Raw genomic sequence first — 15712 nt, 5'->3', positions numbered from 1 at the left:
AATTCCTATAGTATTTATTACATGCTGACAGGCAGATGATCTCTTTGGCATTGTGCTTCATGTCTACCATGCAAACTCCCGTTACTATCTGTTAGTTGACAGTTAACTTTACTGTTGGTCATTGACCTTACTTCAATGAAAAACTGTGATGTAGAGTTGCTATGGATAGTGTGTTGCAATGAAGTGGCTAAGTCATGTGTGTTTGTGTATATTAATGAGTAGTATTATTGGGTGTTAAATTGTTTGGCAAAACGCCATAGAAACTAATTGGATTTCCAATGCTCTTAATAATAGATTCCATTTAGCTGACACTTTTATCCAAAGCAACTTAGTCACGCACGCGTACATTTTAATGTACGAGTGGTCCCGGGAATCAAACACACTATCTTGGTATTGCAAGCTCCATACTCTAGCAACTGAGATACAGAGGACAACTCTACCACTCTTCCCTCTTCTTTAACTGTCCCAAAGAGAAATCCCCCACCAAAGATCAGCTTCATGTGTTGTTTCGGTGAGCTGTTTATTACAAAAAAAGACTGTACATAAATGTAAATGAACACATTATATATACAAACCAGGGGCTCTATTCGATCCGCATCGCAGAAGTTCAGCTTTACAACAAGAAGGCAATGTTCCATTCACGATAAACACTGCATATTATCGGCTCAATCAGAGATTCCCTTTCAATATCTATTACGGCATTTGTAACGGCTTCAGCTTTCCAGATTGGAGAAGAGAGACGAGACGAGAAATATCACATTCTGCTCCCATGAACAGTCAAGTTACAGATACACTTTTTTCCACATTTCATCTAATAAAAACAGACATCAAATCAAGGCGCATTGTGCCGTGGAGCCCCGAAATGTTTCACGTTTTAGTGGTAAACATAGTGGTTGTCTAATAATATTTTTCTAGGAAAATATAAATAAATCAAAATCCAAAACTGCTACCAAACCATGACCGGCAGTCTCAGACAGAGTCTTTCAAAACAATCAACTGCAGTGCTGGAAATGCTTAGGTAGAAAAAAGTTGTTTCTCACCAAATTGACCTCTGATGGAAGAGTTAAAAGTACAATCAATAACTGGATGTCGTGGCAAATTAGTATTCACAATAAAAAATAAAAAAATGTTTTTGTTGTTGTTGATGTATTCATGTAGTCATGCATACATTGAGGTTGAATACTGTTCATGTTGATTATGTTGGCATTACACGGTCTGCACGTGGCAAGCTTTAACATCCCTTTGTCTGTGCGACATGTCTACTTCATAGTGTCATAACCGTAACCTATGGTCATCACCGTAACCTGTTCTTAACATTACTGATGGCTCGTGACAAATAAACCTCAAACGTCAGTACGTAAGAGGTATGGACATCCGACCACAAGCAGCCTACATTTTGGCATGGAAGTATTTCATCATAAACTGTATTAAGTCATAGATAGCATCATGTCATGTTTGCAAGAAAGTTGTGTATTACGATGCACTGAAATGTGTGTGGAATACGACTTCATCATAAACGTGTGGCACAAATGTGTCTTCTTCTTCTTTTTTAAGACAATCGTTTTAGTACATTTTGAGATAACAATGCACTGCTAAATTGTCTACATCCACTGTGATAGAAAGGATAGAGCAAGGGTACGTTCAAGATTGAACATTTAGCATCGTTACAAATCACCCTGTACTGCTCAATAGGTAGGCTAGCAGCCTATACCGTTCTTTGATAAAACAAGGACGTCGGGCTGAGGTTGTGTTGCTAATGGAAGGTGATACTTGTTACCAAGCACCAAAGATAAGCACCTATCCAGACCCCACTGACAAAGCTCAGGATGATATAACTTGAAAAAAAGATAACGCAACGGTCGGATAGCCTGAACGCAACCCGGATGTCGCAAATCAAAACCGTATAAATTGAAGTCGTATAAAAAGAGAACTAAGCAGACATTCTAACACAATGGAACCATGATGGAACAAAAGTACAATAATCTGTTTCTTGACGTTTGCCATTTGAAGCAAAGCACATTTCAGGAACCATTTTCTACAGTAGCCTGACAGCATACAAAATAAGCACATTTCAGGAACCATTTTCTACAGTAGCCTGACAGCATACAAAATAAGCAAGATACACTTTATTTTCCACATTAAAAAATAAAAACATTCTTATCAAGTGACATTTGGCCGAGCCTAGGGTAGAAAATAAAATAATACCCGAAACACAACGACAAAATATGATTGAGTTAAACCATCTGTATCTGGCACAACTTGGCTTGCTGTTGACCAATCAAAAGACACCGATGAAGAAAAAACAACCTCACAAGTAAAACACACTACTGGCAAACCAACTGTCAGCTTCACACATTACAGTATATACAAGTTATATAACAAAAACAAACCATCACCAGAAATAAGAAAAATCACGTTCAGTTCTTTTTGACTTCTACACTCAGTATTCCCCTTTGATGTCCCCTATTCCTGGTCCCTTGGCCCAGCTCCCCACCCCTCCTTTTCAACATGTAGCATAGTAAATAGACTATTTTGCTTCTTAACATCTGCGATTTGGACAAAAACAAACATTCGGTCATGTCCTAATGCACTTCTTTATGTTTGATTTATTCTTTTTTTTCTATGTGTGTCTGTGAAAGTAAAATGTATATGTTGCTGTGTGGATAAGAGTTGACCCCCCCCCCCAAAAAAAAAGCCAACCTCTTACTAAAACCTACCTTGTCGTTTCAAATACTAAACACAGCACTTGATTCAAAATGTTTTTGTTTTTTTTTGGTAACATCTTGGCGTTTTTTTCTCATTCAAAATGGCCGCCCTTAGTCTGTGTAGTGCATGATGGACTCCACGTAGTTGCCGGGGAAGAGGCCGGTGACGCCGTTGCAGACGCCCTCGTACCAGCCATCATCGTTCTTCTTGATGATGTAGATGATGGAGCCCTCCATGAAGGACAGCTCGTCCTCCTTGTCCTTGGAGTAGTCATAAATGGCCACCACTGTAAAATACATTTGGTTCATTTATTCACTGTATTCTCTTATACATTAGTAATCTGATCACAGACAGAACAGAGTGAGAGAGGACAACTGCTGGGAATAGGGTTGTACTAGGATAACTTAGAGACATTACAGTACAGACTCAGTACTAATATTATAGTCGGCCTAAACCCAAGATATACAATTTATGGGTGTATAGTGTGTACTGCACCAAATTGGCCATCCAGATTTGGATACGTTTGACCGTCTGTGTCCACAGACATTTACTTTGCTTGTAATGAGCCCCTAAATCATGCTGAAACGGCGATCAGTGACTGGTTTCTCCAGTGGTACAAACTCACCCTTCTCAGCGTAGGCCTTGGGGGCCCAGTGGGGGTCTCTGTCAGAGTAGGGGTCATTGTAGTGCACTACGGCCGCCTCCTCATCCCCCTGGTAGTCCACGGGCGGGGGCGGGGGAGGGGGCGAGGGCTCGTCAAACATGACCACGTCCTCGGGAGGGGGCGGTGGAGGGGGCACCGGGTCGTCTGTAACTGGACGAGGACGGGGAAGAAATGACGGACATTATGGAAGTGGAATTTAATCGACTGGTGGAATAATTCTATTTTTTTTCTGTGACATCAATAGGGTCAAGGGTTTCTCCTGACCATGTGACCTGACCAGGGAAAAACTCCTAAATATACAGTACCAGTCAAAAGTTTAGACACCTACTCATTCAAGGGTTTTTCTTTATTTTTTATTATTTTCTACATTGAATAATAGTGAAGACATCAAAACTATGAAATAACACATTATGGAATCATGTAGTAAACAAAAAAGGGTTAAACAAATCAAAATATATTTTATATTTGAGATTCTTCAAAGTAGTCGCCCTTTGCCTTGATGACAGCTTTGCACAGTCTTGACATTTTCTCAACCAGCTTCACCTGGAATTCTTTTCCAACAGTCTTGACGGAATTCCCACATATGCTGAGCACACGTTGGCTGCTTTTCCTTCACTCTGCGGTTGAACTCATCCCAAACCTTCTCAGTTGGTTTCAGGTCAGGTGACTGTGGAGGCCAGGCAATCTGATGCAGCACTCCATCACTCTCCTTCTTGGTCAAATAGCCCTTACACAGCCTGGTGGTGTGTTGGGTTATTGTCCTGTTGAAAAACAAATGATAGTCCCACTAAGCGCAAACCAGATGGGATGGCGTATCGCTGCAGAATGCTGTGGTAGCCATGCTGGTTAAGTGTGCCTTGCATTCTAAATAAATCACTGACAGTGTCACCAGCAAAGCACCCCCACACCTCCTCCTCCATGCTTCACGGTGGGAACCACACATGCGGAGATCATCCGTTCACCTACTCTGCGTCTCACAAAGACACGGCGGTTGGAACCAAAAATCTCAAATTTGGACTCATCAGACCAAAGACAGATTTCCACCGGTCTAATGTCCATTGCTCGTGCTTCTTGGCCCAAGCAAGTCTCTTCTTCTTATTGGTATCCTTTAGTAGTGGTTTCTTTGCAGCAATTCAACCATGAAGGCCTGATTCACACAGTCTCCTCTGAACAGTTGATGTTGAGATGTGTCTGTTAGTTAAACTCTGTGAAGCATTTATCTGGGCTGCAATCTGAGGCTGGTAACTAATGAACTTATCCTCTGCAGCAGAGATAACTCTGGGTCTTCCTTTCCTGTGGCGGTCCTCATGAGAGACAGGTAACTCTAATGAACTTATCCTCTGCAGCAGAGGTAACTCTGGGTCTTCCTTTCCTGTGGCGGTCCTCATGAGAGCCAGTTTCATCATAACACATGAAGAAACTTTCAGTATTGACTGAACTTCATGTCTTAAAGTAATGACGGACTGTTGATTCTCTTTGCATATTTGAGCTGTTCTTGCCATACTATGGACTTGGTCTTTTACCAGATAGGGCTATCTTCTGTTTACCACCTCTACCATGTCACAGCATAACTGATTGGCTCAAATGCATTACGAAGGAAAGAAATTCCACAAATTAACTTTTAACAAGGCACATCTGTTAATTGCTGGTTGAGAGAATACCAAGAGTGTGCAAAGCTGTCAAGGCAAAAGGGTGGCTACTTTGAAGAATCACAAGTATAAAATATGTTTTGATTTGTATAACACTTTTTTGGTTACTACATGATTCCATAATGTGTTATTATTCTACAATGTAGAAAAATAGTAAAAAATAAAGAAAAACCCTTGAATGAGTAGGTGTGTCCAAACTTTTGACAGGTACTGTATGTATGCCAATTCAAATCTACAGCATGGTTTTCCATGTTTAGGTTATATATATTAATATATATATATTAAAGCAGGGTTTTCCATGTTTAGGATATACTGCCTGTACCTACAGTATAATACATGAATACCATTAATGCAACAAATTTCAATAACCAGTTGTCATGGAATTGTTATGTCAGTCTTATGACAGGTTACCATCCACATGATGTATTGCCCACAGGCTGCTCATATAGTGTTATCAAAATGTCATATGAGCTCAGCTCTGCCACTCCAAACTGAACAAATGCCCCTACCAGTATGTTGCTCCTGAACATTATACAAACAAATCATGAATTCATATATTCTATTTTATGCATTATCCTGATCTTCCAGACGTGTGATTACCTGTACTGGCCAGCAGATGGCATGACAGAGCATTCTTCTTAACTGTATTTTATTTAACTAGGTAAGTCAGTTAACACCAAAGTCTTAATTACAATGACAGCCTAGGAACAGTGGATTAACTGCTTTGTTCAGGGGCAGAACAACAGATTTTGACCTTGTCAGCTCGGGGATTCGATCGAACAACCTTCCGGCTCTAACCACTAAGCTACCTGCCGCCCCCGAAGAGACCCAGTAGTTCAGAGACCTATAGCTCCTGAAGGTCTAAATGCTAAATAATGACCGGAAGGATGAAACTGGGATCTGAAAGCTGGAAAAACCACTAAAGTCACCTGAATAAGGACATGGAGGCATTGGGAGGGTCACTGTGCCCCGGGTCTGATTAAAACCGTGCTTGACTTGGATGAGACTATGCAGTTTTCCAAACCTTAAGTCAGGTGTGTTCAGTGAACAGAGATGGAACCATAGAACACTCTCCACTGTCTCTCAGTGACCATGGCAACAGACAAGACATGGAAGGGGTGTGTCTAAAGGCAGTAGGGAGCGTGTGAAAAAGGCATGACAGACAAGACATGGAAGGGTTGTGTTTAATGGCAGTAGGGAGCGTGTGAAAAAGGCATGACAGACAAGACATGGAAGGGGTGTGTCTAAAGGCAGTAGGGGGCGTGTGAAAAAGGCATGACAGACAACATAAAAGGGGATTAATAGGTCCTGGTCTGATATGTAAGACTGAGGAAGTCGTTTTGATGTTACCCGTGTGTGTGTGAGAGACTTACTGGTCTCCTGAACTCTGGCCACAAAGCCGGTCAGGGGGATCTGAGGTGTCAGCTGGACCATAGGAGGAGGAGGAGGAGCTACAGACACTGGAAGCAGCAACAAGGTCAGGCAGAAAGAGGGACAGACAGACCAGAGAGAGAGACAAGACAGAAAGACCAGAGACAGACAGACCAGAGAGAGAGAGAGACAGACCAGAGAGAGAGAGAGAGAGACAGACCAGAGAGAGACAGACAGACAGAAAGACAGACCAGAGAGAGAGAGACAGACAGGCAAGAGAGTGAGAGACAGACAGACAGAGACCAGAGAGAGAGTGAGAGACAGACAGACAGAAAGACAGACCAGAGAGAGAGAGACAGACAGAGACCAGAGAGTGAGAGACAGACAGACAGACCAGAGAGTGAGAGACAGACAGACAGAAAGACAGGCCAGAGAGAGAGACAGACAGACCAGAGAATGAGAGACAGACAGACACCAGAGAGTGAGAGACAGACAGACCAGAGAGTGAGAGACAGACAGACAGAAAGACAGGCCAGAGAGAGAGAGAGAGAGACAGACAGAGACCAGAGAGTGAGAGACAGACAGACAGACCAGAGACACATAGCCAGAAAGACAGACCATGGAGAGAGAGAGAAAACAGACAGACCAGAGAGAGAGAGAGACAGACAGACAGACAGACAGACAGACAGACAGACAGACAGACAGACAGACAGACAGACAGACAGACAGACAGACAGACAGACAGACAGACAGAGAGAGAGAGAGAGACAGACAGAGAGAATGAGAGACAGACAGACACCAGAAGAGACAGACAGACCAGACAGACAGACAGAAAGACAGGCCAGAGAGAGAGAGAGAGAGACAGACAGAGACCAGAGAGAGACAGACAGACAGAAAGACAGACAGAGAGAGAGAGAAAGACAGACAGACAGAGAGACAGACAGACAGACAGACAGACAGACAGACAGACAGACAGACAGACAGACAGACAGACAGACAGACCAGAGAGAGAGCGAGAGAGAGAGACAGAAAGACAGACAGACAGACCAGAGAGAGAGAGAGAGAGAGAGAGACAGAAAGACAGACAGACAGACAGACAGACAGACAGACAGACAGACCAGACAGACAGACAGACAGACAGACAGACCAGACAGACAGACAGACAGAAAGACAGACAGACCAGAGAGAGAGAGAGAGAGAGAGACAGAAAGACAGACCAGAGAGAGACAGACAGACCAGAGACAGAAAGACAGACCAGAGAGAGACAGACAGACCAGAGACAGAAAGACAGACCAGAGAGAGACAGACAGACCAGAGACAGAAAGACAGAAATAGGGTGGAGGGGAAGGTGTGAGGAACACAAGATAAATATGCTTGTCAGAGATCAAAACAAAGCAGTAAGACACAGTGTGTGAGTAAATAGTGTTTTTGCTTCAGCTTTTTTCAATTAGCTACTATGACTTTATTATCAGAGTATCTTCCAAATGTATATTTTATCTAGGATAGTGGCAAGTTACAGATACAACAATAAAACGAGTGGCACTGAAACAAGACAATAAGAAAGATAGAAGCAGAATATAAATGCCTTGTGGGACGCTTGTTCTCCATAGACAGTAAAACATGCCCAGCGATGAGGTTATCACAACCACAAACTGGTTGAAATTATGTCATTATGACGTCTTTTCAACCAGTTTTTGCCACTAGGTATGCAGACAAACAACATGCAGCACGGTAACATGATATCTCACAGTACTCTACCAGACACCGTGTTGAGTTAGGTACCATTTCATGCATATTTACCAATATTACAGGAATGATTTGAAACAGTTTGCAGGCCACTAGGCCCAGTATGGAAAACTGTTGAAATGACATCATTACAATCAGAAACTGTTGAAAAGACATCATTACAATCAGAAACTGTTGAAATGACATTATTATAACCAAAAACTGTTAAAATGACATCATTACAATCAGAAACTGTCATTTGAACTAGTTTTGTCCAGTTTTTCATGCTGGGAGAAACCACAAATAACATACTGTGTAATACTGCAAGGCTGTATAGAACACTCATCTGTCTTCTGATAGGTGGCTGACATCAGTCACGTTTTTACCTTTATTTAACTAAGCAAGTCAGTTAAGAACAAATTCTAAATTTCCATCAATAATGGTCTAGGAACAGTGTGTTAACTGCCTTGTTCAGGGGAAGAACAACAGATTTTTCCTTTGTCAGCTCGGGGATTCAATCTTGAAACCTTTTGGATAATAGTTCAACGCTCTAACCACTAGGCTACCGACGCCGAATACAACAGGTGTAGGTAGACCGTACAGTGAAATGCTTACTTACAAGCCCTTAACCAACAATGCAGTTGTTGGTTACATTATTTAATTATTTTTATCCTAGAAATTGAAAAAATAAAATACATAATTAAAAACGATTATAATTTAAATAAAAACATTTTTTTTTAAAATGTAAATTAAATAAATAAATATAAACATTAAAAGAAAAATATTTTTTAAAAATGTGAATAAATAAAAGAAAATATAAAAATAATAATAATAATTGAAAAACAAATAAAACTAACAAATATTTAAAGAGCAGCAGTAAAATAACAATAGCGGGGCTATACACATGGGGTACCGGTACAGAGTCAATGGGCAGGGGCACTGGTTAGTCAAGGGACACAATTACTCCCTTCACTCTAACCCTGGTGTTATAACAGATTGTTCCCACCAAAAGGCATGACAGATTTTTACCCTTCATCTGGAGAGCTACTGGGTGTGCAGGCTTTTGATCTAACCCTTCAGCTCAGCATTCTGGGGAGATCTTGACAGCATAGTTACAGAGGCCTTCAGACAGTGTTCATACCCTTTGACTTATTCCTTTAAGATACCGGAGTATGCAGCATTGGTTTCATGTGCAACTATATCAACTGACTACCTATATCAACTGACTACCTGTATCAACTGACTACCTGTATCAACTGACTACCTGTATCACCTGACTACCTGTATCAACTGACTACCTGTATCACCTGACTACCTGTATCACCTGACTACCTGTATCACCTGACTACCTGTATCACCTGACTACCTGTATCAACTGACTACCCGTATCAACTGACTACCTGTATCACCTGACTACCTGTATCACCTGACTACCTGTATCAACTGACTACCTGTATCACCTGACTACCCGTATCACCTGACTATCTGTATCACCTGACTACCTGTATCACCTGACTACCTGTATCAACTGACTACCTGTATCACCTGACTACCTGTATCACCTGCGTGTTGGCCATTTTACCTGTATCACCTGACTACCTGTATCACCTGCGTGTTGGCCATTTGTGGTCATTTTATTTAACTAGGCAAGTCAGTTAAGAACAAATTATTATTTTAAATGACGGCCTACCCGGACAACGCTGGGCCAATTGTGCGCCGCCCTATGGGACTCCCAATCAGCCAGTTGTAATACTATCTAGCACTGAGATGCAGTGCCTTAGACCACTGCGCCACTTATACACAAGTGCCAGTGGAAAATCATGCTTATAGTTAACTAGCCAGATAGCTAATTTAAAAAATAGTTAACTAGCCAGATAGCCAATTTAAAAAATAGTTAACTAGCCAGATAGCCAATTCAAAACATATTGTGTAGTTTGGCTGCGGAGCTCCGACCGCGTGTGTATTTCTGTCTTCCACTGCCCTGAATGTCCTCCTCTTTTAGCTGAAGTGAAAGTGAGCTACCTCTATCCAGGACACACAGTGACCGGGCGGCCTATTGACGTTGTTCTTTGGTCAGACTCAACATTCCTTCAACCATAAAACTCCTTTCCATGGTCTTACCTGAGTTTTGGGGGTAGGCAGGGCCCCCGTTGAGGTGGGGCTGCTGGGACATGGAGAAATGGGAGCTGCCGGAGGGCGCCCGGCGGTAGGTACCCGTGGCCGACACCATGGAGGCTGAGGAAGTGGCTGAGTTGTGGCGGGAGACCTGTCGTGAGATGGTGCCAAACTGGGCCATAGGGATGGGACCCAGGCCTGGGCCTTGGTGGGCCGCTGCTGTGGTTGTTGGGGTGGGGAAAGGGGAGAGTTATAGGGAGAAAGAAGGTAGGGGAAGGAGAGTGAGTGAACTAGGGAACGAGAGAGGTAGAGAAGTATTTGGCTTTCAAATTCACTGAAGTCAACCACAGGTCATTTGTTTATATGTGGATGGAAGAGACTCGGCTGTGACTAGAATGCCCGAGTACAACAACCAAACCAGACAGAAAACATACTTCTATGGAAAGATATAATGTGCTGCCAAAATCTAATTAAAATATTCATCTCAATCAGGATCCAGATGGACAGCTGATGCATCATACGAGGCTAAAACAAACTGTCCCAAGAGATTCCACACTGACAGAACAAATAGGCTGCTAAGAAAAACCACTAGAGTTATGTGCCTTGTTCAAGGGAACATCGACAGATTGTTCACCTAGTCGGCTCAGGGATTCGAACCAGCAACCTTTCGGTTGCATATTTTGACAAGCTGATACAATAAACAAACAAATGGCTAAGTTCAAGACAAACCAGAAGCAGGCCTGATAGAAGTAGGAGACGCAATACAGGACGGACAGCTAAATGCTAAGCTAACAAAGAAGCTACAATAACAGAATGGAAGGTTAAATGCTAAGCTAACAGAGAAGAAAAGCTACAATAACAGAACGGAAGGTTAAATTCTAAGCTAACAGAGAAGCTAAGGTAACAAAATGGAAGTCTAAATCTTAAACTAGGCGACCAGAGATGCTAGACCGAGAGAAAGGCTAAATGCTAAGCTAACAGAGAAGCTACAATAACAGAATGGAAGGCTAAATGCTAAGCTAACATAGAAGCTACAATACCAGAATGGAAGGCTAAATGCTAAGCTAAACTGAAGGATATGTATTGCTTGGCTCACCTGGTCCCAGGCTGGGAGGGGAGGGCGTGGGCACGGCCAGAGGAACACTAATGCTGCTGCCACCGCTGTTCTCTCGCCCCCCGCTACCCCCACTGCTGCCACTACAGAGAGCGAGACAGTGAGCGAGAGAGAGAGACAGAGAGCGAGACAGAGAGCGAGACAGAGAGAGAGAGAGAGAGAGAGAGAGAGAGAGAGAGAATGAGAGAGAGAAATTGGGATGGGGAAGAGGTAAAAGAGAGAGTGATGGGGATAAAGAGATTAAAACAGAGGGATGGTGAGGGAAGAGAGGGTGTCAGACAACCTGTAATAATGGCAGCATGAGCTCCTACCACAGTTCAGCTTGCTTCTGTACAACATAATATGTCAGAAATAACATATGAAATGTGTGAGAGATGGTGTGTTTTAAAAGTATTTTTCAGTGATCACAAGCTCCTCGACATACATCTGCTTTGATTATTCATGACAAAAACAGGTCAATAAAACAGGTCAAGGAAGTGTTGTTTGTTTCCTCCAATATGAAATGCGACCTTTGCTGTGCTGTTCAGACAGCTGTGACCAGTGGAAGGTTCCCAGCTGGGTAAAACAAACACACTAACACACACCTGTCTGTCTATGTGTGTCTGTGAGTGAATGAGTGTGTATGTGTACTTGTGTGTGTGTGCAAGTAACCTGTGTGTTCTGGGTCTCTGGTTGAGGGAGGCTGTGCGTGCAGGGCTGTGCTGACTGCCTAGTCGGGCAGGGCTGGTCATGTAGTCGTTGGGGACTGTTGGCGGCTTGACTGGCTCCAGGGTCTTATAGGAGGTGTTTCGCCTGGAGTGGACACACACACACACACACACACACACACACACACACAGAGAATACTAAGTGCACGTCAACTACACAAGCTCACACACACACACACGCACACAAACACGCACACACACGCACGTACGTACGTACACACACTTTCATTTCTGGACAACCTACCCAAGAGTTCCACGTCCAGCCATGGGCGGGCTCGGGGGTTTCTGTGTGGGCGGATTGGTCCTGGATAATGTCCCTCCTCCTCCTCCTCCCCTCGTTGGTTGGTTGTTGCCTTGTTGCTATGAAAAACAAAAACATGCAAGACTCAGTCCTAGGTGCCCTACTGATGTTCAACCCATTACTAAAAGATGAATTAGTGGAAGTAGCCCATATACCGTATGGTGGAGCTTATGCGGAAACGTTTTGCTTAGTGTTTTAGGGTGTTGTGGCGGTGGATGGATGGTCAATAACAAGGTCTGTGTATTGCTGGATTGATAATTAGATAGATCATTGGGAGACATCACAGGGACCTTATATTAGGACAACATCATGGCAAAAAAAGGCTTTTAGAATGATGAATATAATAATACTGATGTCATGAAACAATGGTGATCTGGAGTAATGGGCACAAAGCATCATGGGTAGGGAGAGAAACAACTCTTACCTTGGCTTTAAGCCACTGAGTGCAGGCAGTAAAAAGAGAGGAGAGACAAAAACAACAACATGCTCATTGGTTAACAGAAGAGACAGTAAGAACTACAGCAGTAACAGGTGTAATCATTGGTTAACAGAAGAGACAGTAAGAACTACAGTAGTAACAGGTGTAATCATTGGTTAACAGAAGAGACAGAGAGAGAACTACAGCAGTAACAGGAGTAATCATTGGTTAACAGAAGAGACCGCGAGAACTACAGTAATACAAGGAAAGGTTCATCCCCAAATTGTTGCCACAAAGTTGGAAGCACAGAATCGTCTAGACTGTCATTGTATGCTGTTGATTGGAACAGCTCTAGCAGGGTAGGAATTTGATTAACTGACTTGTTGGAAAGGTGGCACTATGACGGTGCCACATTGAAAGTCACTGAGCTCTTCAGTAAGGCTATTCTACTGGTAATGTTTGTCTATGGAGATTGCATGGCTGTGTGCTCGATTTTATACACCTGTCAGCAACGGGCGAGGCTGAAATAGCCTAAACCACTAATTTGAAGGGGTGTCCACATACATGTGTTTATATAGTGTAGCTCACTGATTAAGAGTAGAGAGGGAGATCTGACTTCTCTAATCAGCCAATACTGATCCTTATCAACTGCAGCTAACCAATATCTAGCTTCTGCTAATACCTGCTCCCTAATTCAGATAGTGCACAGTTCTGTCTGTCAAATGCCTGATTTAGATTCTACTGGAAGCTAGCTGTTGTTGTCAGTCAGTGAGTGAGTGAGTGAGGTCTAATACGTGACCTGGGTTTACAGTAACTGGTGACAGTCGACGAGTCTAAACGTTGCGAAGCTCGCTCGGCTGTCAGGGGGAAGTATCTGACACTAGGGGCAACGGTCTGTCAGCAATGACTGGTGGGGGGAAGCCACGATAACTGGGGAGGAGAGGGGAGTGATTGGTTATTCAAGGTCCCGGGCAAGCCCCGAGGACTCCTCCTGCCTCAACATGGGGGAAATAAGATGTGGGGATGAGCTGTTCACACACACACCAATTTGTTTTGCTACAAAAGCTCAATGCATGTGTATCATGAGACTAAGCCAAATGTGTGACTACGGTCTCTTTAGAATGTAGAGCGACAGATGTTAGAAGAACATCTACAACTCATTATCACAGAGTCACAGCCGGAGTAATAGAGACATTCCTTCATGCATAACACACCATGGAGACTATGAATATCAATGACAGAGAGACAGACAGACAGACAGACAGACAGACAGACAGACAGACAGACAGACAGACAGACAGACAGACAGACAGACAGACAGACAGACAGAGAGAGACAGACAGACAGAGAGAGAGACAGAGAGACACAGAGAGACACAGAGAGACACAGAGAGACACAGAGAGACACAGAGAGACACAGAGAGAGAGAAATTGGGATGGGGAAGAGGTAAAGAGAGAGTGATGGGGATAAAGAGATTAAAACAGAGGGATGGTGAGGGAAGAGAGGGTGTAAGACAACCTGTAATAATGGCAGCATGAGCTCCTACCACAGTTCAGCTTGCTCCTGTACAACATAATATGTCAGAAATAACATATCAAATGTGTGAGAGATGGTGTGTTTTAAATGTATTTTTCAGTGATTAGTGAGAGATGGTGTGTTTTAAATGTATTTTTCAGAGATCAGTGAGATATCCAAGGGAGAGAGAATCAAAGATGAAGACTGAGCCAGAACAGAGCTGAAAGATTATTTTCCCACAATTCATGTGGGATATGATGGCGTCAGCACTTGGCCCAGATCAAGCTGTCTGTCTCTCTCTCTCACACACACTGGTCTACTTGTACACATACGAATGTCTCTCACACACACACACACACACACACACACACACACACACAAACTTCCTTACTAAAAGAGCAGTTTATTGATTAGCTTGATTGAATTAATGAAATGGAAGTAATGAAATTGTAATAACATGACCAGACAGTCCACTTACATGACTGTTCCACGTATGAATCCTGTGCTAATGATTTCCTCTGAGGGAAATACTACTACACATCGGAGAGAAGGACAACTGTGACCCCAGTGGATTAATTGCAATGAAGGATGTGAAGCCTGTCGTGAAACAGAAACCAGCACAGATACTGCAATATTACAGACAGTATGAGGCACTAGATCAAATAGCTTTTATTGCTCCTGTCTGTAACCTGTACAAGTGAGTAGTGTGAAATGGAAGGTTTTTTTTGCATGTCCCACTCAGAGTGGGGTCACAGCCAGGGAAGCAGTATTATTGACGGTGATCCTGGAGAAATTAGGGTTAAGTGCCTTGCTCAAAGGGGCAGACCAAACCAATGTTTTAACTCGTCAGCTCTGGGATTCAAACTAGCAACCTATTGGTTACTGGCCCACCGCTCTAACCGCTAGGCTACCTTCCGCACACTAGGGCTGATGATGTCATGACTCCAGTCTGTTGCTTTTACTTTAAGGGGGAGTGGGGGACTCTTACATAGACACTATGGTGTCTGACTTCTTTAAAATACAGGAGACTTTTACTTTGACACTATGGTGTCTTCTTTAAAATACAGAAGACTCTTACTTAGACACTATGGTGTCTGTCTTCTTTAAATACAGGAGACTTTTACTTAGACACTATGGTGTCTTCTTTAAAACACAGGAGACTTACTTAGACACCGTGGCTTCTTCTTTAAAATACAGGAGACTTTTACTTTGACACCGTGGCTTCTTCTTTAAAATACAGGAGACTTTTACTTTGACACCGTGGCTTCTACTTTAAAATACAGAAGACTCTTACTTTGACACCGTGGCCCACGTCGTCCAGCAGTGTGTAGTCGATGGGCTTCCTGATGTACCGGACCGGCCGCTCAATGTTGCCGGGGGCAATGATCTTGTGCGTGCGCGACGTGTTCTTATTGGTGGTCAGGATG

The 15712-nt window shown here is 43.0% G+C and overlaps 1 protein-coding gene across 6 annotated transcripts in view; it reads right to left on the bottom strand.

Moving 5' to 3' along the window:
* Positions 1-503: 503 nt before the first annotated feature.
* Positions 504-15712, bottom strand: part of LOC112227224 (abl interactor 1) — a 49525-nt gene continuing 34316 nt past the window's right edge. Inside the window, exons 3-11 of one of the 6 annotated variants that reach the window (XM_024392109.2) lie at positions 15580-15712; positions 12777-12791; positions 12296-12411; positions 11996-12136; positions 11327-11427; positions 10237-10449; positions 6393-6479; positions 3332-3520; positions 504-2992 (exon numbers count right to left, since the gene is read on the bottom strand). The exon at positions 15580-15712 is cut by the window's right edge and continues 44 nt beyond it. In XM_024392109.2, the coding sequence (XP_024247877.1) occupies positions 2817-2992; positions 3332-3520; positions 6393-6479; positions 10237-10449; positions 11327-11427; positions 11996-12136; positions 12296-12411; positions 12777-12791; positions 15580-15712 (1171 nt within the window). In that variant the 3' untranslated portion in view covers positions 504-2816. The remainder of the gene's footprint in view (positions 2993-3331; positions 3521-6392; positions 6480-10236; positions 10450-11326; positions 11428-11995; positions 12137-12295; positions 12412-12776; positions 12792-15579) is intronic. The other 5 variants (XM_024392110.2, XM_024392113.2, XM_024392111.2 and 2 more) reach the window with 5 other exon arrangements.

Source organism: Oncorhynchus tshawytscha, linkage group LG28 (genome assembly GCF_018296145.1).
Source record: "Oncorhynchus tshawytscha isolate Ot180627B linkage group LG28, Otsh_v2.0, whole genome shotgun sequence".
Taxonomy (NCBI): domain Eukaryota; kingdom Metazoa; phylum Chordata; class Actinopteri; order Salmoniformes; family Salmonidae; genus Oncorhynchus; species Oncorhynchus tshawytscha.
The sequence above is the reverse complement of the archived record's forward strand: the minus strand, read 5'-3'. Positions and strand labels throughout refer to the sequence as shown.